The 23,310-nt window shown below is 31.4% G+C and overlaps 3 protein-coding genes and 1 long non-coding RNA gene across 4 annotated transcripts; 2 read left to right on the top strand and 2 right to left on the bottom strand.

Moving 5' to 3' along the window:
- Positions 1 to 2,431: 2,431 nt before the first annotated feature.
- On the bottom strand, positions 2,432 to 4,070 carry LOC114382501 (probable WRKY transcription factor 17). The gene is made up of 3 exons (XM_028341970.1): positions 3,328 to 4,070; positions 3,077 to 3,202; positions 2,432 to 2,926 (listed from the first exon to the last, which is right to left on the bottom strand). The coding sequence occupies exons 1-3, from the start codon at positions 3,996 to 3,998 to the stop codon at positions 2,743 to 2,745; spliced, it is 981 nt and encodes a 326-aa protein (XP_028197771.1). The 5' UTR covers positions 3,999 to 4,070; the 3' UTR covers positions 2,432 to 2,742.
- A 7,407-nt stretch (positions 4,071 to 11,477) lies between these two features.
- On the top strand, positions 11,478 to 14,883 carry LOC114381317 (auxin efflux carrier component 2-like). The gene is made up of 6 exons (XM_028340536.1): positions 11,478 to 12,915; positions 13,444 to 13,738; positions 13,856 to 13,941; positions 14,099 to 14,256; positions 14,349 to 14,425; positions 14,558 to 14,883. Exons 1-6 carry the CDS (start codon positions 11,670 to 11,672, stop codon positions 14,622 to 14,624), a joined length of 1,929 nt encoding a protein of 642 aa, XP_028196337.1. The 5' UTR covers positions 11,478 to 11,669; the 3' UTR covers positions 14,625 to 14,883.
- Positions 14,884 to 19,286: 4,403 nt separating this feature from the next.
- Positions 19,287 to 21,095, bottom strand: LOC114381428 (nucleotide-sugar uncharacterized transporter 1-like). The gene is made up of 4 exons (XM_028340678.1): positions 20,973 to 21,095; positions 20,658 to 20,828; positions 19,969 to 20,099; positions 19,287 to 19,756 (listed from the first exon to the last, which is right to left on the bottom strand). Exons 1-4 carry the CDS (start codon positions 20,975 to 20,977, stop codon positions 19,620 to 19,622), a joined length of 444 nt encoding a protein of 147 aa, XP_028196479.1. The 5' UTR covers positions 20,978 to 21,095; the 3' UTR covers positions 19,287 to 19,619.
- LOC114381429 lies at positions 21,094 to 22,184 on the top strand. The gene is made up of 3 exons (XR_003660042.1): positions 21,094 to 21,266; positions 21,544 to 21,665; positions 21,809 to 22,184. It is a non-coding gene; the product is annotated as an uncharacterized LOC114381429 (long non-coding RNA).
- Positions 22,185 to 23,310: the final 1,126 nt, after the last annotated feature.

The following is a 23,310-nucleotide window of genomic DNA, read 5'->3' as shown; positions in this document are numbered from 1 at the left end:
GTTCGATCCAAATGTGTTTGTGAAAGTGTTGAAGATTTCAAAGTTCAAACTTTGAAGTGCGGCAGCGTCACGTGAATAGTGTTGTATGTGTGATGAAGGTATTTGTTGCGTAAATCGTAATTCACTTTATTATTTGACTTCTTCTACTCGTATTTAAGTAGCAGTCAAAGACAAAATGAACCCAAAGCCAGGAATTATTTTTAGAATCTAACATCTATGTATTTTCTACGTAATTTTTTATACTATTAATTAATTATAAATTGTCATAGATATGTCTTTTAAAATAGTTAATTATTATAAAAAGTATGATATATTTATATAATAATAATTTTTTTGTTGAATGATAATGTATTTTTGATATATCATCAACATACACTTTCTTATATTATCAACATAAATTATTTACTTTTATTTTTATTAATAAAAATATTATTATTTCAACAATGAATGTATTTACTAACACGAGCAATTTCATATTTGTAAATTGTTATTATATGCACAAGTAAAATTGTTACTACTTTCGTTATAAAATTATCGACGTTCTAATTATTTTTTATTTCAAAATTATTAATACTTTACAAATTTAAAATTTTATTAATTATTTTTTTCAAATATACTCGTTTTTTAATAAATAATTGGATTTGATTTCCCCGACGGGTATGACAACTGCGCGTAACCTAATATTTCAACTAAAACCAAATCAGATTTACATTTCATAATAAATGAATGTATTTTACACTAAATTCGATAATAGTTTAAAGTTATTAAATGTTCTTTAATCTATTTACATTAATCTCAAAAATTAATATTTTAATAATAAAGATAGTATGATATATTGCAATAGTAAATGTTTATTTTTTACAATTAAAATTCATAATAAGTAAAAAAAATTATATTATAATTAAAATCTATATAAATAAAAAAAATTGAACATTTACATTATATATCAAATTATACTAAATAATTTAGTGCTGTTTGGTTTCACATTAAAAAAATTATTTTAGTATCTAAAATTAATTTTAAATAATTTTTCACATGTTTAGTTTTTTTAGAGGAATTCCTATTTGATTTTGGATTCATGTTGATTTTTAAACAACTTTTAAGTAACTTTTAGTTGGATAAAAAAATTTAGTGTATTTTACTTCAAGCTCAATTCTAATTAAAATTATTCAAATATGAATCATTATTTTAAAATCAATTATAACCAAAATTTATCTTGTAAAATCAATTGCACTTGAAAACCGTTTATCAACGCTTATCCAAAATAAAATTATTTTTAATTATTTAAATTTTTAAAATGAAAAAACTATACACCTCTGAAATAAGAAGTCTTACCTCTAATCGCAATGTATCACATATAATAAGTTTGTCAATATTTAAAATTATTTTTTTTAAAAATAATTTAAACAGTAATTTATGATTTAATTTGTCCGTGCATAAATAAATAAACTTATTTTTAAACATTATTTGATTTTAATTTGTAAATAATGATAAAAAAAGGTAGTTTCAAGCCGTTGAAAGTTTTTTTTTTTTGCCTGATTGTAGAAAATAATATTTTAAATACACATTCAAAAAGGAAAAGAAAAATAATACTAGGAAGAGGAGTGTTAAGCCTAATAATATATTGTCTAACATGTTTCTTTGATGGATTAAAATTTATTAAAAAGTGTAAAATTATAATAGAAATTTATTAAATTTTTTAACTTGTAGAATGTTGTAATTTGTAATAAATTTTAGCTAACAAGATGAATATTTTTCAATTAAGAAATGTGTAATTAAGAGTGAAAATAGTATAAAAAATTTTCTTAATTATGTCTTTAAATTGTATGTTTTATTTTTATTAAAAAATTATATTTTAATTTTTAGTATCTAAATATAATATTTTAATTTATTTATATGTTTTTATTCAATTGGAGTATTTTTTTTCTAATATGTTGTAATGTAACTGATAAAATTACACAATCAAGATTTTGATATTTTAACACACAAAAAAAATATATATATTTCTGAATATAAAAAACGCAAGGAGGATAAATGTTTTATTTTATTTTTCCTAAATTAAAATATCTTGGAATGTACAAAAGCAGAAGATTATGATAGAACCGCAAAGATTGGAATGAGCTGGCGCGGGACCCGCGGTACCTGTCCCACTCGCACCACGTCCATTGACAAGCTACTCAGATTCTCCATTTTGAACTTCACCTTTGACTTTTTCCTTCACCCCATCCTTTCTTTTCAACCCTTGTGTTGCTGTTGTGCCCATGGAATCCTATACTTGGATCAGATCTCCCCTATACACTCAAATAAATAGGTGGGTGGCCTAAAGTCCAACCAATTTCATGCCATTTATCCAATTTTATAAAAATTTAAATTATTTTTTGATTGGTGAGATTAAATGAATGTCTAGTAAATTAAGTTGGAAAAACAAGAATAAAAAAAAAGTAAGTATATTACTACTATTTCATAGTTTTTTTTTGTCAAATTTACAGAAAAGGTCCCTATCCATCTAGTAGACGATTCTTTTGGTCCACAAAGGTCCCAACCAAACCAAACATAGCAAAAGTTGACTTTGCTTCTTTTTCTTTTCTTTCCCTCGCTTGCAATAAGTTCCCTTTTTTTTTTTTTTTTTTTTCTTTTCCTCCCACTGTTACAATATACGGTTACAACTTCCCCCCGTTAATTGCAAACGGCGGTTATCACTCATCTCTGTCGGTGCCATACTTTCCCGATCTCCACCGTCGCTTAAACAGGATGAGCGGCAAAAGTCCCGCCGGCGCCGGCACCGGCAGCAGTTTCCGGCAGACGCGGTTGCGGATGACGGTGCTCTCCCTCGTAGGTAACGATGAGCATGTTGGGGTCATCCTGGGCTCGCTCAACGTGCTTCCTCGCCGGACACCCTCTCACGCTACTGCACTTGTAATACCCTCTGCAAATAACAAAAAAAAAATAATTAATTTCCGATGAATGTTAAAATATTAAGATTTGTGTGCGACGGTTCCAAGGTTGAAAGGCGTGGAGATTAATGTTTGACTTTGACGGATTCAATATGACAGGAGGGTAAGAATAAAATACATACCGCGGGTAAGGTGAACCTTTGATTGGTTTTTGACCATACTTTCGCCATGAGTACTCGTCCACTGGGATATCGGCAATCTTCGAACTTATCGCCGGCACACGTATCATTCGTTTCACACGAGATTTTCTATTTTTTTATATAAAAAAAGAAAAATAAATCATCAACTTTCTTTCTTTTTTTATTTATTGTTTAGAAATTAGAATTTTTAAGTTGTTGAAGAAATGGATCTAATAATTGAATATATAATTTACCTTCTCTTGGAGCAATGGCAGTGAGCGGAGGAAGAGGCTTTTCCGGCAGAGAGGGTGGCGTCGTGACACCTTTTCCGGTGGGATGAGGAGAGAGGAGGCTTGCCGGCAGCGATGATGGCGGGGCCGATCTTTCCGTCGGAGACACTTCCGTCGGCGGTGATGGAGGACATGAATGAGGAGGTGGTGGTGGACACGGGAGGAGATATACTAAAGGTGGTGGTGTCCTTGGTCTTAGAATATTGAGAAACCGACAAATCGGTAGAAGAAGGGTTAGGGTTGGGATTTGACTTTAGCATAACAGGTTTTGCGAAATCAAGAGTCAGTGCATATGGTTGTGGTTGTGGTTGAGGTTGAGGTTGAGAAGGAAGAGAAGTAGAAGGAGAAGGATGAGAAGGTGCGCGACGAAAGCGAGCGTGTCCCGTGCGATTCAACAAGTTGATGACTTGTTTGAACTTGGAGACAGTGAAGTCGGTGATTTCGGTGCAGTCAAGGTGGTTGAGATTAAGACGGTGGTGGTGTGCGTTAGAAGAAGACGAAGCAGAAGAAGGGATTTGAGAAGAAAGCACACGAATCAGATGCTCCATACTCTTCAACCCAGCGGAAGCTGCTTCTTGTATCGCTATATTCTCCTCCATCCCCATCTTGGCAGCACCTACCAGATCTACTGTCATTTAACAACAACGTTAGAGAGAAACTGAAACTTTGGTGTCTTGTTTTTTTGTGAGTTTGGATGGGAGAAGAGGAGGTTATAAAAGGGTGAGAAGGATGAGAAAGTCAACCAAGTTTCGTCAATCCAAGCCTAGATATTGCTTGGACTTTACTTTTTTTTTGCATGTAATGGCCAGAATAATGTTGTTTACAATATCACTTTTTTTTATTATTATTCTGCAAATATAAATATAAATTATTTTAATACAAAAAAGGCATGCCGCGACAAAAACAATGTTTACCTACTGTAAAGGTCCAAAGGAGGAGTTGGTGGTGGGTCCCGCCACTTCTTGGTCCGAAGCCCAAGGGAAAGTGCCAAACCAACTAAACAATGTCTTTACCATACAAAATTAAAATGCAAAAATACATCACCGCCAAGAAGGCACCAACTCATTCATAGTCTCGTATCTTCATGTTCATTCGTTCATTAACTAATTTCTCTTCCTTCATGATATTGTGAACCCTAACGTATTTTCTTTTATAACGCCTTCCACTATCTTCAAGTATTTCCCCCAACCCAAGCAAAGCAACCAACGTGGTCAACGCTATTTCATCTACTAACCCATCAACTAGGTTTGTCTTCCCTTTTTCTTCTTCTTTTTTATTTATTTAAATATATTATTATGTGAACGACCTTTTTAAAATTGCAATACTTGAACTTTACGCTGTTTTTGAAAGTTGAAACAATGGGAAAGGTAACGAGAGAGGGGGAAGTGAAATTTAATTAAAGAAAAAGTAATGATTTTTCTTCTCATCAATTAACTATTTTTTTCTTTTTATTTTGTTTTCTTCTTAATTCAAATATGAGAAAATGCACGTCTTTTTTCCTCCTTTTAAAATATACTAGGCCAATTTAATTTTGTACTTGTATGCAGAATCCTGTCATTTTCAAGCGCATTCATTCATGCATTAACTATACTGTATTGATATTGAAAACAACTTCGATGTTTATTTACAACCTCTTCATTTTTATTAATATGACATTTGTGATGGGTTTTGACTTTGATATCCCGCCTAGCACACAGAAAGGAAATCAATGCAAGTTTGTTGGTTATTAGAGAACTGCAATAAATCACTTTGGGTTATACTATTATTTCCTGAATTTGGCTTTTCAAGTTTATGAGAAACAAGATTGTTCCTTCAAAAGCCAAGAGGTTATTTTTTGTTGACTTTCATAGACTTCGCTATTAGTTACCGATATATACCACCGAGTGCATTCCACTACTAGTACTGTATAAAATTATTGTGAATTGGTGATTACCTCGGAAGTTTCTCCCTTTACCTTTTCCATTTTGTCCTTTTGTTTATGGTTGACCATCTAGCTTAGATGGCAATGGGTAAAAAGCAAATTGCAACTAAATGGAACTTTAATTTTGAATTTTAGCGTGGATTCCCAATACGATGAAAAAAGCAATGCATATAGTTTCAATAAAGAAGAAATAAAGTAACAAAGATTACTCAACTTGGTTCCTTGTGTTAGGTCAATGCCTAATTTGGTCAGCCACAACACCGAGGAATAGAAACATTATCATGGTGCTTACCCTAAAAAAATCACGTTCGAATCTCTTTGTCACTCTAATTCAACGCAGATGGGAATAAAATATAAACAAATTTTCTTGCTAGTCTTAAAATATGTAAATTAACACCAGAGAAGATAATACGCATTTGATTTGATCTGATCTGGTCTGGAGAGTTGATATTTGATAGGAATTTATTCTATGATAATATTTTTATACTATGCTAATAATTAATATGCTTTCATGCGCACATGCACATTATTTCCCATTTAACTAAACAAAGCACTAAAGTAATAATTGAGACTTGAGATAGAGGAGATGGCATCTAACTTTTTTTTGGTTTGTCAACAAAATGGCATCTAACTGGGTAGTACTTAGCCAGAGTCTGGGCTGCTGGTGAGCAGGTGAGGCCCAACGTACAAAATTTCATTAGACATAACAAAAGTTTGGTTGACATTTACGATGATTGTTTTAATGTCAACAACAATAGTGTCTTCAACTTTCAACGTTTTCGTGCAACCATTAACCAATCTGTTTGACCGTGAAGTTTGACCGTGAAGAGAGTAACGCTTTGTTCTCTCCTCAATTCATGGGTTTACATGGACGATCAACCAACGTCCGATGAGTCCCGTAAATAATCATTCATTGGCTACATGGTACTGGTACGATGGTTGACCTACGATACAATATTTCAAATATAAATCTCAGAAAAAAATATTTAATTAAAATTTGAAAAAAGTGGAAAAATCAAGAAATGTATAAAGAATTAAGTGAAGATCCCCTAAAAAAAGAATGAATGAAGTGAATAGGAAAGTATAATTGAAAGTAACTCCCGTTCTTCATTCCAGTTCTCTCCATTTTCATGTATGTATTGGGAAATTTCAATGACAAACTACATTCTTTTTTAGAAATTATATTTATTTTAAGGTATTTCTTTTGCCCATAAAAAAACTCCGATTCTTATAAGAATAAGATAAATAAAATATTTTACATTTTTTAAAATTAACAATATTTGGAATGTTTTTAAAAATTATATTAAACGAGAATGTGATATTCTTAAGTTCACTTCCTCAAAAATAGTTTTTTGATTCTAGGAAAGAAACACAACATTAAAATAAAGGCAGAGTAAATGACCATAATGCCCAAATAGAATTTATAGTTCAACTGAAACACGTGGGAAGATAATTCAAATCCAGGACCCAATAAAGAAGGCCTGCTTAGTTTGCCAGCTCATTTTATAGATTCATTTTAAGGTCAGCAACAAAAAAAAAAAAAAAAATAGAGGAAAAACAAAACAGAAGTGGGAGGTAACAGTGGTCCAGTGTGCAGCTGCAGCCACGGTTTCTCTCCGCGTACATTCCAATTCTTTCCATTTTCATGTATTAGGAAAGGTGAATGACAAACTACATTCTTTTTTAGAAATTATGTCATACACTTTAGATAGATACATCCATACTTAAAATACTAATCTATGATCAACAAGTCTTCATTCGAGGAATATTAGACTCAATTGTCTTAAATAAGATATTAATCATAAAAAAAATTAATGAATATTTTATATTAATAATATGATTATTAAAAAAATAAACTAATGTGGGAAACTTTTTCGGTTGAATCTTGTTCTAGGCTACTAGCTGCGGTATTGTAGCTCATTAAGTCATTATAGAGCTTAATTTTTCCTGGGTTTCTTTTATTGTTGTCTCTTTCCGTGTCAACAAAAGATAAAATTGACTTGTTCTATAAATTAGAATATATAATCTTCAGTGCAGACATTTTTAAGAAATATGTTTTAGTGAAAGCGTTTTTATGAGTTTTATTTTAACAATAATGTTTTTAGAAACTTTTCTTTAACGAAAGTATTTTTTTAGTGTTTTTTTCTTAGCATCTTATTTCTTTCAATTTATCCTTTTTATTTTTATTTCTAAATTGAAATTCAATATATTTCTGAAAGAAATTATTAATAACTAAAAATAAATTTTTTATTAAAATATGAATTATTTATCATAATTGCAAAATATGATTTATAACATTGCATTGAATCTTGTGTAAAAAAAAACATTACATTGAATCTGTTATTGCTGGTCATCATAACATTACATTACAATAATAACATTAAAGTACAAATTAATAAAAATATTTATTAAAAAAAGTTCAAACATTTTTGCAAAAGGCGTTAATAAGTTAGTTGGAAGAGTATTGAGAGTGAAACGGATGTTTTGAAGGAATGGAAATTGGATATGTAATTAAGTTGTATTGTTTTCGTGCTTTTTGAGAATAGAAACGAGGGAAGAATGAGAGTGGAAAGATGAAGGATAGCCTATTGCTGCATGCTTGCATCAAAATTAAGTGGATATCGGACCCTTTGTTTAAGTTTTTTTGTTTTTATAGATTGATCCACAAATATGTCTATTTCTAACATTTTTAATTAAATTCTTAAACTTTTTTCAATTGGATCCTCTGGTTTGTCGTTATGAAAAATTTATAGACACCTAACTCCAGAAGCAAACAATGTAGACGTACTTATGCTTTTGGAGGGAGTTTGTTGCAAGCACAAAGTCAATTTTGAGAGTTTTTTTTTCAGAGTTAAATAATTGTGAAAGATTTGTGAAATGATATTTGAGTTAGATTAATATGCAAGCCTTAAAATTCTACAAAAATATCTTATAATTAATTTAGTTGTGCTTATATCACACTTCAGATTAACCAATGCAATGCCTACATGCATCTTTAATTAAATATTTATAGTTAATTTTTCACAATAACAATTAAACGGAAGAATTTACTTTAAAAAAAAGTTGATAGACCTAATTAAAAAATTGATAAAAATAAAGTGAGTTACCGTATGATTTTTAATCATTTGTATAGAAACAACATTTATTAAAAAATATAACATTCACTTTGATCCGATGATTTTTATATCTCAAAAATATTGTTCTCCCAGTATTAGTTGGGAATATCCATAATATACAATATAAAAAGGAAAATTATGTGCATGTAAAAGTGAAAATATGAATTTGATGTGAGAAAAAGATTATAATATTATTTTCATCTAAAATTATTGAATGGGAACTATTTTTTTAAAAATACTTTGTTTAGAGTGTAATGAATTGAATTATATGATAATTTGAAGTTGAGCTTTGAATATCACCATGTGTATGGATGAATTGCGCATAAGATTGTTCCAGTTTAATCAGAAATTTTAGGTTTAAGTTTTCTGTTTGTAACCACCTTAAATACTTGGAGGGATAATTTAAACACCTTAAATACTTGAAGGGATAATTTTGTTATTTATGATAGTTCTTTCTGAAACAAAATAGTCTTTAATGAATAATACTTGTAGTCTAAAAAAAATTATAATTATTTGATGTTAACATAAATAATGAATATTTTTCTTTAAAAAATAAAATTGAGAAGAAACATTTTAGATAAAACTGTCTTTAACTAAAATTTGAAGTTATAAACAGTTTTCTACTTTTGTTTTTCTTCTTCTTCTAATCTTCTTGGCCCGTGTGCCTGAGCATATTTTGAATTTTTGAGATATGTGAAAAATCAATTCTTTATTTTTGCATATATAAATTTTAAGTAAAAATCATAGGTTTAATTAAAATTTATATATCTTAAAAAATTAATTATTAAATCAAAATTAATTGTTATAAAATTTATTATATAAATTTATGTGTATTAAATATATATTAAAATTTTTAATATTATATATAATAATATTAATTATTTTATAATATAATTAACTTATTAGATTTAAATGTCCTACTAATAATAAGAAAGTAAGATGTTGTTAACAATATAAAAGAAAAATAAAAGAAAATCCCTCTTTGATTTGTGTCCAGCCCGAGCCCAGTACTCACACTCATGTTAATGTTTTCGCATTTGCAGCCCAAGTCTCGTGATAGGTCTGAACGAATACTTTAGTTTAAACTTAACGATTCATTTTTTTTTTATTATAATTTATAAATAATTAATATAATCTGTTCGTCTAACCTAAGAGTTCGAATACGAGACTAGTCTATTTTTCATTTCGATATTGTGTCTATAGCTAGACAAAAGAAATTGCAATTTCAGTTTTAATAAATAACTTTCATTCTCTAAAAAAAATTCATGAGCCACAATGGAACAGTCATTTTTTTAAATATAAAAAAAGAAATTGTCATTTTGAAATACAACGATTGAGGAAGTAGTCCTTTTCAAATGTTTCTTATTTGGGCTATTTGTTCTTTTTTATGGATACATATCCTATCGAATCTAGTCACGCAATGGCCTGGGTGAGCGGTATATACTGACCATAAACAAAAGCGTTGGACCAAGAAAAAAAAAAAAAACAGCACAGAGACAAATTGACAAACTAGTTCATCTTAAGCTCAAGACACAATACAAGTTTCATTTTTATTTGTTGAGAAAAATTCCTTTTAAATAAAATTGTTCTTATCATATTTCTTCTTGTCCTACCTGCAAGTGATATTCTTCTTCCTTGGCCGAATTGAGATACGTGAAAAAAAATTCTAACGCTCCAGTGAGTGTATGTATGAAATGTATATAATGGATGAATGTAATTTACTTAATTTTGTTGTTCTTCTTCTTCTATTAACTACTGTCGACTATATAATCGAGTTGGAAATTGTCCATGTTGTCCACCAATCACAATGTGTGATTGTGGTGTTCAGTTAATGATCAAGACTGATCTCCTGTGAGTACTGTAGAGTATAAAAATTAAGTAAAATTTTGATTATAATTTTTTTAACTTAAAATTATACATTGCTTACTCAATCTTAGAACGTTAAAAATCTAAATTGAAAAGGATCTCTCCAATGGAAATACCCCAATAAGCGAAAACCAATACAACATCTCTCTTGTGTAGCAAACGTTGCCCGCGAAGAATTATATAATCACTAGAATTTTGCTCTTGGATAATTTGTTTCATTCATTAGTAAAATAAAGAAAATTTATGTTGTGAACTCGAATTCGCATTCACAGTGAAGATAACCGCGACAAATATGATGTCAATTTATTTTAAATAGCGTAAAAATAAAACACACATGACATATTAATTTGTTTTCTTCTACAGATGATCATAATTTTCAGGTACGTACGTAATACGGGTACAAATTTGTGAATTGTGTAGATACGCGGTTCATCACATTTTATATTATTATTACGAGATTAATTTTCTTTAAATAGATATCGGTACTCGTCATGTGACACTGATCGAGAATTCCGTGTACACGATCGATGCAGAAAGTTATGAATATAACTTTTTTAACATAGTCATTGATATACGTTGCATAAATAGGAACCCATCGTAATAAAACTCTAAAAAAAAAAGTCGTTCTAAATTTCTTACTCAACTGAAAAATCAACAAACCCTAGCAATATATGACAGATGGAACCGTCGATCATAGATGAACTTTTGTGAAAAAACAAAACAAAAAAACAGATAAGCATCAATATAGACCAAATGTTGCGTACAATTGTACTATTGTTTTGGCACCACGGGGGTGACTGAACCGTTAACGTTAGCGTCTTTGTAATATGCAAAACGGAGTTATGTCTGCATCTTCTTCACATCTCACTACCATTAAAAAAATAATAGTGCCGCAGAAAGATCTTTGCTGCTACCGCAGATCACTGAATACTGCCTAACTTACATGTGCATGAACGACTACAATGGCGCCGAGTTAGGCTAGGCTTATAAATCAAATTACACAAAGTTCATAGAAAATCCAACCCTATTATTATTATTATTTTGTCTACATTTAACCCACTTTTGAGCTCTTCTTTTTTCTATTATTTTCTTAATCTGGTGAACTCTTTGTTTTCTAAGCTATAGTAACCGCATCTAATTAATTAATTATAGTTTAGGTGACACTCTAGCTCTTGCTTGTTAAAAGATTAATTAACCTAGAAACATGTCTATAAGAGAGGACTAACAGTGAAGTTTTAAGCCTCTTTGGCCTTCTTTTTTGTTAGAGTTTCTTAATTTCGCAGTCATGTTTCCTTGTTTTCCAGCTTAAACGCTACCCTACAAAACCTTTCAGAATTCTCTTTCTCCCTATCACTTTCTTTCTCTCTACATTGACCTAGCTACCTACAAACCCCGCATGAACCATGATCACCGGTAAGGATATTTATGATGTTTTCGCGGCTATTGTGCCCCTCTACGTGGCTATGATATTAGCATATGGCTCAGTTCGGTGGTGGAAAATTTTCACACCTGATCAATGTTCTGGCATAAACCGCTTTGTTGCCGTGTTCGCAGTTCCACTTCTTTCCTTCCACTTCATCTCCTCCAATGACCCTTATGCTATGAACTACCACTTCATAGCAGCTGATTCTCTTCAAAAAGTTGTCATTTTGGGTGCTCTTTTTCTATGGAACACCTTCACAAAACATGGTAGCCTAGACTGGACCATCACCCTCTTCTCACTTTCAACTCTTCCAAACACACTTGTTATGGGAATCCCTCTATTGAAGGCCATGTATGGGGACTTTTCAGGGAGCCTCATGGTCCAAATTGTGGTGTTGCAAAGTGTCATATGGTACACCTTCATGTTGTTCATGTTTGAATATAGAGGTGCAAAACTCCTCATCACAGAACAGTTCCCTGAGACTGCAGGCTCCATTACCTCCTTCAGGGTTGACTCAGATGTTGTCTCACTCAATGGTAGAGAGCCACTGCAAACAGATGCTGAGATAGGAGAAGATGGAAAACTTCACGTGGTGGTTAAAAGATCAGCAGCTTCTTCTATGATATCTTCCTTCAACAAGTCCCATTTAACTTCCATGACACCAAGAGCATCTAACCTCACTGGGGTTGAGATCTATTCTGTTCAGTCATCAAGAGAACCAACCCCAAGAGCTTCAAGTTTTAATCAAACAGATTTCTATGCCATGTTTGCAAGCAAGGCACCCAGTCCAAAACATGGCTACACGAACAGCTTCCAGAGTAATGGTGGCATTGGTGATGTTTACTCGTTGCAGTCTTCAAAAGGGGCAACGCCAAGGACTTCGAATTTTGAAGAGGAGATGTTGAAGATGCACAAGAAGAGAGGAGGGAGGAGCATGAGTGGCGAGTTGTTTAATGGTGGGTTGGTTTCTTCTAATTACCCGCCTCCGAATCCAATGTTTTCAGGGTCTACAAGTGCCGGTGGCCCCAAGAAGAAAGATAGCAGTGGTGGCGGTGCTGCTGCTGCACCTAACACTAACAAGGAGTTACACATGTTTGTTTGGAGTTCAAGTGCATCACCAGTTTCTGAGGGGAATCTGAGACATGCAGTTAATAGAGCTGCCTCTACTGACTTTGGAACTGTCGATCCTTCTAAGGCTGTTCCACACGAAACTGTTGCCTCAAAAGGTAAAACCAAAAATCACATATCAAAAGTATATCATTCACTCAAACCCTTTTTTCCCTTTTTTTTCCTCCTCAGTCTTAGATGTATTGATTTTCAGCTGCATAGGAAAAATTATTAAATTAATCTTTATGTGATATATAATTGAGTATTGCTATTTGTTTTTCATTAATTGAAAAAATTAATTATGTACCATGTAGAGATTATCAAGATCATGACTAGGTGGTGGTCTCATATTTTGTAATAATTTTTTTCACCTTTTTAGACACTAGCTTAAGTGGTCTCAAAGTGTTTTTTATTTTGTAAATAATTACAAAATTTTTGTTTTATTTTTATTTTTTTTATGTTCTAAGATTAATTATGTAGTACATTGGAGTAGTAGACAAAATAAAGAAGCTTTATATATAAACAAAAAAACGAAAATATTAATTTGTCCAATTTTTCCCCCTACAGATAATCATTTTGGAGTAGTAGAGTTTATTTGCAGTTCTGTTGATTGGCATTAATTTTGAATGTGTGATTTGCATATGCAGCTGTTCATGAATTGATTGAGAACATGAGTCCTGGTCGTAGAGGGAACGGAGATCAGAGGGAGCTTGAAATGGATGAAGGAGCCAAATTTGCCATAAGTGGATCTCCATACACCACCTGCCAGAACCAGAAGAAGGTGGACATGGAAGATGGCAATAATGCAAACAAAAACCAACAGATGCCACCTGCAAGTGTCATGACAAGACTCATCCTCATCATGGTTTGGAGAAAACTCATAAGAAATCCTAATACTTACTCCAGTCTTTTGGGACTTACATGGTCTCTCATATCATTTAGGTATATCATGTGAATTCCAAAGTAAACAATAATAAAAATAATAATAAAAAAGACAAGTTTACTTGTTGCTGTCTCTTCATCAATGGTTAATTAATTTGCTTGTGTGCATGCATGCAGGTGGCACATTGAAATGCCAACTATTGTAAAAGGTTCCATCTCAATACTGTCTGATGCTGGTCTGGGAATGGCCATGTTCAGTCTAGGTACTTGTGATGAGCCCTTTATTTTATTTTTTGTCACCTATATGTTAACTTGGTCATATACATTATCAACAATTGTTTTGGTAATTATTCCTATATATGGGAATAGTTTGTAATATATATTTATATATAATTGATGTATTTAACTGTAATTAAGCAGGTCTGTTCATGGCATTACAACCCAAGATCATTGCCTGTGGAAAATCTGTGGCAGCATTTTCTATGGCTGTTAGGTTCTTGACAGGTCCAGCTGTGATTGCTGCAACTTCAATAGGCATTGGACTCCGTGGAGTTCTTTTGCATGTTGCAATTGTCCAGGTGAAATGAAACTCTCTTTATCTATCTATTAATCAGAGTTTACTATTGCTGTTATTTTTAGTTGTTTATGACACGACGTTAATTTATTGCAGGCTGCACTTCCCCAAGGTATCGTTCCCTTTGTGTTCGCCAAAGAATACAATCTCCATGCAGATATACTTAGTACTGCGTAAGTGTCTTTTTTTTTTCTTTCTTACACTTATATATCTATGCTCCTAACCATATATATGCATTATGATTATGTGAATTCAAGGCATCAAATTAAAGAAATTTTCTAAAAGAGACTTTGCAAATTGTGCAGGGTTATATTTGGGATGCTAATTGCATTGCCCATAACCATACTCTACTACGTGCTGCTTGGAGTCTAATATGTCTTGGGAGACAAAAGCAATATATAGAAAAAGAAGGATATGTTGCTCTAACTGTACGTACAACGTAAACCCAAGGTCACGCTCAAGCGGGGGTGGATGAAGGGAAAATATAGAAGATATTGGATTTTAGATGTTAGAGAGGGAAAGAGAAATTATATATAGTATATAGTAGAATGCTATATATATAATATTAATTGTTTATGATTCATAAGAAAGTTTTGGTTTGATTTGTTCCAAATTTCTAGCCCACTCTGAAGTCGTTCTCCCTGTTTGTTAATGGATTCTCTAATTATAAATTTTTTCAATTAATTCATAAGAAAAATAATTAAGTTAATCATATTAAATTTAACATTTATTTTAAAATTATTTTTTTCTTATCTTTTTATCTATTTAATTGATTCTCATTATACAAAGGACAAACAATTATTTTTTTTAAAAATCTTATAATCAGGGATAGAAGGAATAATTAGGTAGGAAAGCAAGAGATCTAACATTTTGATGTTATTTTTTGGTAACACGAATATCAGTGTAGCAAGTTGCTCGTTTTTTTCTTTGCTCTTTCGTGGTCAGTTGATACGAAATCCCATCTTAAAAATTACACATTCAGCATTTTAAAACTTGCTACATTGAACTTTGGACTTCCGAATGAACTTAGAATTTATGCTTCCTCTCAACATCAAAGAAAATAAAACATATTGAGCGTTAAGTGGCAACGGTAACACGAGCTATATATTGCAGAAAATGTCCTGACTCAAATTATTAAAAAGCCTAGACTCTGCACACAAGAAATATAAGGATCATCACATAATACATCAGGAATGGCTTATTAAACTTTATATATTCTGTTTTTTCTTATATTAAAGAAAATAACTTTTATGATATAAGTATAATTAATGTTGTTTGTATGGAGGAGGCCAAAACGTTTGAACATTTTAATGGGAAGAGAACAATACAACAGCATTACTTACTATCTACGCATTGATCTAGATTAATAAGAGTTGTAAATATATAAAAGCCGTCTCTAGCATGGTAATGTTGGCTTTTTAAATAACTCTTTTATTTTGTATGTATGAATTAATGCATCTGTATAAACTACTACTAGTAGTATATTGTATCAGTAGATCGAAGATCAAAAGCAGGGTGGCTTCAGTGCATCGTTCCAGAGGTTGCCTTTTTCCAAAAAAGTTTGGTCACGGTCCTTGGGATCTTTTTCAGACATGCTAATAAATACTGAAAACTTCAGTCCTTAGGCATGTGACCTACGGATGATAAACGGCTCTAATTGGATCAAAATTCTTAATTCATGTTACCCTTTTATTATAGGGCGTAGGTGTTTGGGATTATTCCAAAAGTTCATTTATTAAAGTTTCAAGGAATTGCATGTCTTGTTCTTAGCCACCCAATTATATCCAACGAATAATGATATGCTCCGACAACTTTGGTGATTAAAATAATCAACTCAATTGTATGTATTCTTATACCCCTAGTATCAGAGTCATGAAGAATTTCATCTATTATTACAAAGAGTTGTTGATACATAGTACGTGACTACTTAGATGTTACTACAATTATTAATATGTATCTAACATTATTCCTGTCAACTTTTTTACATGTATGAGAAAAACGAAGTTAATTTGCCATTGAAGTCGATATGTATAAACTAAATAAATCTCAAGGAAGTCAGCATAACGAAAACCCATATATTCGTCGATTTATTTAACATTAATTGGAAAAAAGAGCCTGCTGGCTAAATTTGAGCATTACATACACTGGTTGACCAAAGAAAGTTTCTTGGAAATTACAGACAACTCTTAAAAGCCATGTCATCTGACAATTTGATTAAATCATAATCCCAAGTAGATACTGATGAATTTATGAGAGGGATGAAAAGAATCGTTTTGTATTTGAAACATGACAAGAAAAAATTCATTAATCAAACTAATGAGATTAGATCAGAAACATCACATGTGCTTAGGTTCCTTATAATTTGATCAAATGATCTTGATCCCCTCTCCATTAGGATCACCCTGTACGTGTGCCAAGATAGAGTTTAAGAAACATACAAACACCGTAATGATAGATTAAAAGAAGAATTGGTTTCCACATTAACTTATTTTGAGATTAACACGTTGTATTGGTCTCTGGTCACGTGGAAGTAGTCCAAAGGGGTGTCTTGTCTCTTATTTATTTCCAATGTGGAAGCTAACAGATTGGAATTGGCAGTATTGCACATGAAGGTTGTCCCAGTTCCTGCTACCTTTCAGACATTTCTTCAAATAAAATAACGAGTTGAACAGTAGAGAGAACATAATGCATCCACTGACAGAAGGAGCTCTGGCCTAAATGTGAAAGCCTAATTGGTTTATTTGTACATTGGTCTGTATATAGGTGTTTCTGTGTGTTTGTGCATAGTGTAAATCAAGTTTAGGCTAAGTGAATTGCATTCTTTGTGCTGGTGATTTGAGAATGAGTGCTGCAACATCTAGGACTAAGCATATATATTCAACTACAAATCCTGATTTCGGAAGCTGACACCATATCCAAGATATTATTACTATGGTTAGTCAAGAAGTTAGTTTTGCACCTCCCAATTGCATCGCCTTTTCTTTCAAAAAATAAAAACTTCACCGCCTCTAAGGAAATCCAACCATGAATAAACGTATATTCAAAACTTGAAGACTTTATTTCTAAATAGTTCAATTTTTTTTTTTAAAATAGATCGTGTTATAGGTGTAAAACATTTATCAATTTTTCCTATATTTGGTATCTTTAAAGAAAAATAACTGGTTATTTTTAGTAGTATTTCTTCTTCTAATTACAAAATTTTTATTTGTAAGATTGAAATTTAAAATTTTAAATAAAGACCCAAAGTCAATTAGTGTCATTTGGACTAGCGTAATATTAATTTTGATTTCAAAATTATTTAAAATATGAAGAGAATAAATAAAGACTTTATATGTAAAAAAATACTCATAAACCTACTCTTTTAAGATTTTAAATTAAAAAAATGAGAAAAAAACAAGAATATAAATGGAAGGAATTATAATTTCACTTTAAGGAAAGTCGAACACTTAAAAGTTGAGCTAAACTTAGTGGGAAAAGAATTATTCAATTTTGACTCACTTATTTAAGGAAACTAAACTCAAGAATTAGATTTGATTTATTTGAAAATATGAAAAATGAGCTATATATGATTCAATTATTATTTTAATTATTGAACATCTCATTAAAAATATAATTTATTATTTTACGATTAAATAAATATGTTTATGTTAAAAGATGAAATAAAAATAGAAAATAAATATATTTTTATGTTCATAAGAATAACTTAAGATTAAAAGTTAAAGCATTTAATGATGAAGAGTAATTTCGGATATGCACTCTTTTCTAAAAAATACATATAATCCAGAATGTAATTTTTTAATTTAAATTAGCCTTTCCAAAATATAAAAATAAAAAGGGTGCCGCTTGATTTTGGATTAGCCTTATCTCTGCCATGAAAACACCCACACCTGTTTTTAGGGTCCATGAAAATGCCCACATTCGATGCCCAAATCGTTGTCATTTCGACTCATTGCTATCGAATCAAGAGAGGGAAAAAAATGAAGATAAACAATAAAATGAAATTCGTTCCACTAATTTTTATTATAGTCATCCTCATTTTACCAATTTGAACAATACTAAAACATAATACCATTATATTCCATTCTTCATTGCATCCTCTTCAACCAATCCTAAAATTAGTAACATAACCATAGCTAATCACTTAACAATCCCAAAACAATGAAAACTAAATCCAAGGTTCCAGATCGTTAGTACGTTTAGAGAACCCATTACACCGAAAAGGAATGTTAACAAAACTTTTTTTAATATACTTTTTATTGTAGGATAAATTTCATGTTAAATAAAAAAATGTGCTAAAGAACATATTATAATGTGACCGATAATAATTTAAATTGTGCATATAATGTCAATTAACTTTATAACTATCTAAAAAATATAACCATTACATTTTACATATAATTTAATAACAAATTATTCCTTTAACTTTATAAATTAATATTAAATTAATTGTCAAAATATAATTTAATGTCAATTTGATTTTTGGATATAACAATTCAATGACAACATAATTCCACGAAACTAACAGAATCTAATTATTATACTTTTTAACGTTAAATTAAAATTTTTATTCTTTCACTTGCGTATAATTTAATAACAAATTGATCATTAACTTCATAATTTAATGTTAAATTAATCGTCAATAATACAATTTGATTTTAAATTGATTCAGCTTAATGACAAAATAATCCTACAAAATTAATGACAGAGCATCATTATTGTACTTTTTACACATCTTGAGACTAAATTATAATTTTTTATTCTTTCTTGAACTAAATTGTCACCAATTTTAAATTTCAAGGTAATTAACCCTAATAAATAAATAAATAATGTATACACACTAATAGTATAAGCTTATTTTCTTCTTCTTTAGAATAGTGTAAACTTTTTTTTTAGGTTATTATCTGATCATAAACTATCAAATAAGATAGGTTTTATCATTTATGATTGATTGAAAGTATAAAATCAGGCTAACAACGTCTCTTAAACTCAAAAATTAAGGCAAATGTTAATTAATGTAATAAAGGTCTAGTTAAAGAATAAAAAATGAAATGTTTTTATGAAATAAATATTATTAATACATTCCCTGCATAAATTCCCATTCCCTACCAACGTGATTTACAATAACAACTTCCTATTCTTGATTCCTTATGCTGATACAAAGTACAAATTACAAAGACTGCACAATTCCGTTCTTACTACAAATAAATAAACTTGAGAACCCTTTTTCCCCATGATGAGATGTAGCAAATTGAGATGAGTATAATAACAAAAAAATAATTCTGTTTTCTGGACAATTGCAAAATGCAACAGTAGCTCCTATTCTATACGCCGGAAAAAATTCGTAACTCCGGATACGAATCCACCAAATCATTCATTTACATATAGATATTCCAACTTGAGCAGCAGTTGCCATGTGTAATAGAACCATTGTATCCTAGTACGGCTTTGATAATATATTGTATTTGAACATAAGCCATCAACACCCAAAATGGTCAGATTGGAATCTAGAAATCACAGAAGGGAAAAATGATTGGTTAATTATCATCTCATATAATGCAGTATCAGTAATTTTGCTAGACATTTTCATCACTGTAATGTCAATTTTGGGAAGTTCCATTTTCTTTGCTTAGTTTAGATTTTGGTAGAAGGGTGGCCTGTCGAGGAAATATCTTGTTTGATTGCTGCTTCAGATTAAGGTAGGTGTAAACAGACATACCAGCAATAGCCGCAAATGCTCCACAGATACTAATTATGCCGGGATTGAATCCAAATAGATAATAGTTTCCCAGGAGGATAATGCATGTCTTAAACTGCTCAAGAACAACATGCAAGACCGCAGATGTAGCACTGTAAATGATCTGGATAAGACACTTTTTAAATGATCTAACATTAACATTGTTACAAGGTTTTCACACCTGTTTACTTGTGCATCTGGCCATAGAGTACCATCAGTATCAGCACATAACTATCAAAGTTTGCTATGTCTATAAACTTATCTTGGAATTCTTAGTACATAGAGTATCACTATTTTAGTATATTGCAAGAGGATTTGTTAATGGTCTGCCATACCACTCAAACATGCAACTTTATTAGTAACTTAGCTCATTGACATTGTTGATATTGCAAAGAATTTAGAACAATCTGACTCGAAGAAAATATCTAGCTATATTCTAACTATGGCATGTTAATATCTAGTATTCTTCACACCCAAGCTAAGAATAAGTAACATCATCAAAGGAAGCTAAGAAAAACCAAGTGACCTCTTTATGTTCGGCACATTGGAGGTCAGGTCATTAGTAAATCATCACTTAATTTGATAAAAACAACCTGGTAAAATATTAAACAAGTAACTCACTATTATACCAAAAACTAATAAAGAGAAAGAGAGTAACGCATGTCCCTTACCCTAGCGCTAAAGCACCAGACCACTGAAGCAAAAATCCAAGAAAGGCTGATGTGAGTATCCCCAATGTGTTAATGAAGTTCCAACCAAAGGAAAGTACAGCAGGAGGGTCTAAGCAGGGTGACATAGCAGCAAGAAAAATTAAAGTAATAGATGTTGTTTTCCACATCAACCTGTTGATCAATCCACAAATAAGGGAAGGAGAAAGGAATATTGTGATGTAAATGGGAATTGGGAGAGGAGATCAGGATAACATAATATAAAGATATAATAAATACTTATGAATGGCCAAAAGAATAAACAATCAAATTACTCACACCATAGCTGTCCAGTTCTCTTGCTGCTGCAGTCTGGACCAGTTGTGGGTCTATCTTTTTCTGCCCAAAAAGTCAACCTTTTTTTCCCCTTCTTTTCTTGGGTACTTTTGTTTTGCTTTCTCGACCCTGCTAGGAATAAAGAGGGAAACAAATTGAGTAGATGTAGAATATCAATCCAATAATTAGTTTCAACGGTTGAATAGAAGAAAAAAATGATTATTTATTTTTATGGTGTGTATTGTATGGTGACATACCTTTGCATCTGGTCTTAAGCTGGGTTCCTATTCTATCACAGTATGCTTCTTCGCTATCTTTTATAAAACTCTTCATTTTATATGCTATTGTACTGTAGCATGAAAAATTGAGTCAAGTAGATGTTTTTTTAAACCTTTGTTACATTCCTTTTATGCTCCAACCAAAATAAAGAATTCTGTTTATCTTCCTAGATCAGTCTATTATCTAAAGTAATTTGCTCCAGAGAGCTGAAATAATACTTTTGGAACTGGATTTTCAATAGCTCTTTGTTACCAGAGATTGTTTATGTACTAAAGCATGATTATGAGTGAGACAGATGTTTGAAAGGGTTAGCATCCAAAGTTGTGAAGGTAGCTCAGAGAAAAGCAAAGAGAATTGTGATCGACTTGGAAGAAGAGCTATATATGCTTTTATTTACCCAAACTTCATGATTAATAGGTGCTTGCTTTGTTGTTTAGGCAATTGGTTGATCAATTTTTTAGTCATCCTATTGATTTAAACAGGATTTTTTGGTATATTCCCTGTATTTGTTTTGCAAATTAGCATGCCTTCATAACCTTGGGTGTTTGCTGCCTTGATAGGTATGGACCTTGATGGACTCCAATCTTGTGGTTCCACTAGGACCCAACAAATGTCAAGTAATATTTGACTACTATCTTGAACATTTTCTGAAGGTAATTTCTTGTTATTTAAGCATTTGCCTAATGCCTGATACTGTATCCATGATTCAGAATTTCTAAAATGTACCTGGTGGTAACTTCACTATCGACCCCATTGTACCCACTGTATATGGGATTAAATTTGAAGAAAATAGCCACCATTAGGGGCTTTAGCGGGAAAGAGTTGTTGGTTAATGACTAGGATATGGAATGTTAAGAAATGAGAAATTCAGATCGTTGCTTGTCATACTTTGAATGATTTCATGAAAATACTAAAACCATTCACTTCTTGCTTTGATGGATTCTGTGTAAAACGTAGTGAAGCCTCGAGACTTTAATTAACATATTGTTTTCCAGAAATTAATTCACGATTTATGCTCATATTAATGGCTCCATTCTTAAAAGGATGGAGCCTTTTAGTTTCTGGGTTTTTACTCCGCAAATTATTGAGGTTAGAAAAATAAATAAATACTACTTATAAAAACAATTGCAGTCAATTTAAAACACTAACGCGTACTGCCTTCTCTTTGACTAAGAAGGATGACACAGATTTCATAGAATTTTTTTACAAGATAGTGAGAAAGTTCAGGTAAAAAGCATTGGCTTTACAGGCTTGATTAGAAATTTTCCTCTAGTTGTGATATACCCACATTTGGTTGATGAGCAGACAGAAGATATTGTGTTGCGTGAAGGTGTCCAGAAGGGCCTCCAGTCCCCATCATATTGTGTGGGTAGATATGCTCCAACGGTTGAGCAGGCCATGCACCATTTTCATTGTCTGCTGTATGAAAACCTGACAAAATAAATCCCCATCAGTTACATGAAATTATTACATGATCGGGACTATGTACTATGCAGTCCCAAAAAATCTCTACATGACCTGTAATTATACCTGTTAAGAGTAAAAAATGTCACATGAAAATTGGTCAGGACTATCTAGTCCGAAATCATGTAATGATTTCTTGTCAATTAAAGATAATAAAGTAATAAACTACTGCTGCAATCAATAAGCAGAGACATACTTGCACTGGGTATTTGTCTGAATTTGAAATTGATGGATGTTGTGTAAATACACCATTAGTGAGGGTTCTGTTATTTTAATCAGTCTCTCGAAGTTGACATATCACAATAGTTGTGTCCTTACGAATCTCTTGCTGAACTTATTAGCTGTTTGGAATTACCGAGGATCATTGTGATTGCCGTGTAATTCAAATTTGCTGTCGTCAATAGGACATGTTTTATTGTTCCAGTTTAAATTATGGCCATACGGACTGGGGGAACGAATGCTTAAAAATATCAGATCTCCTACGATTGAAAAATTGACGTACCTGAGAATTATTGTACAGTAAAATCTTACATTTTTTAAAATTATATTACTCTTAATTTTTTCTTTGTTCACATTTCAATTGCTTCTTTCAAAACTA

The sequence above is a fragment of the Glycine soja genome, chromosome 13 (genome assembly GCF_004193775.1).
Source record: "Glycine soja cultivar W05 chromosome 13, ASM419377v2, whole genome shotgun sequence".
NCBI classification, from domain to species: Eukaryota; Viridiplantae; Streptophyta; class Magnoliopsida; order Fabales; family Fabaceae; genus Glycine; species Glycine soja.
Note: the sequence above shows the minus strand (reverse complement) of the source record. Positions and strands in the feature narration are given on the sequence as shown.

Coding starts and splice junctions, on each gene's coding strand:
- LOC114381317 (XM_028340536.1), top strand. CDS start 11,670: ATGATCACCGGTAAGGATATTTATGATGTTTTCGCGGCTATTGTGCCC. Junction 13,942..14,098: donor AATGGCCATGTTCAGTCTAG/GTACTTGTGATG, acceptor GTAATTAAGCAG/GTCTGTTCATGGCATTACAA. Junction 14,257..14,348: donor TGCATGTTGCAATTGTCCAG/GTGAAATGAAAC, acceptor AATTTATTGCAG/GCTGCACTTCCCCAAGGTAT.
- LOC114382501 (XM_028341970.1), bottom strand. CDS start 3,998: ATGACAGTAGATCTGGTAGGTGCTGCCAAGATGGGGATGGAGGAGAAT. Junction 3,203..3,327: donor TGCCATTGCTCCAAGAGAAG/GTAAATTATATA, acceptor ATAAAAAAATAG/AAAATCTCGTGTGAAACGAA. Junction 2,927..3,076: donor AAAGGTTCACCTTACCCGCG/GTATGTATTTTA, acceptor TGTTATTTGCAG/AGGGTATTACAAGTGCAGTA.
- LOC114381428 (XM_028340678.1), bottom strand. Junction 20,100..20,657: donor TCTGGTGCTTTAGCGCTAGG/GTAAGGGACATG, acceptor GATCATTTACAG/TGCTACATCTGCGGTCTTGC. Junction 19,757..19,968: donor AGCATTTGCGGCTATTGCTG/GTATGTCTGTTT, acceptor TGTGATTTCTAG/ATTCCAATCTGACCATTTTG.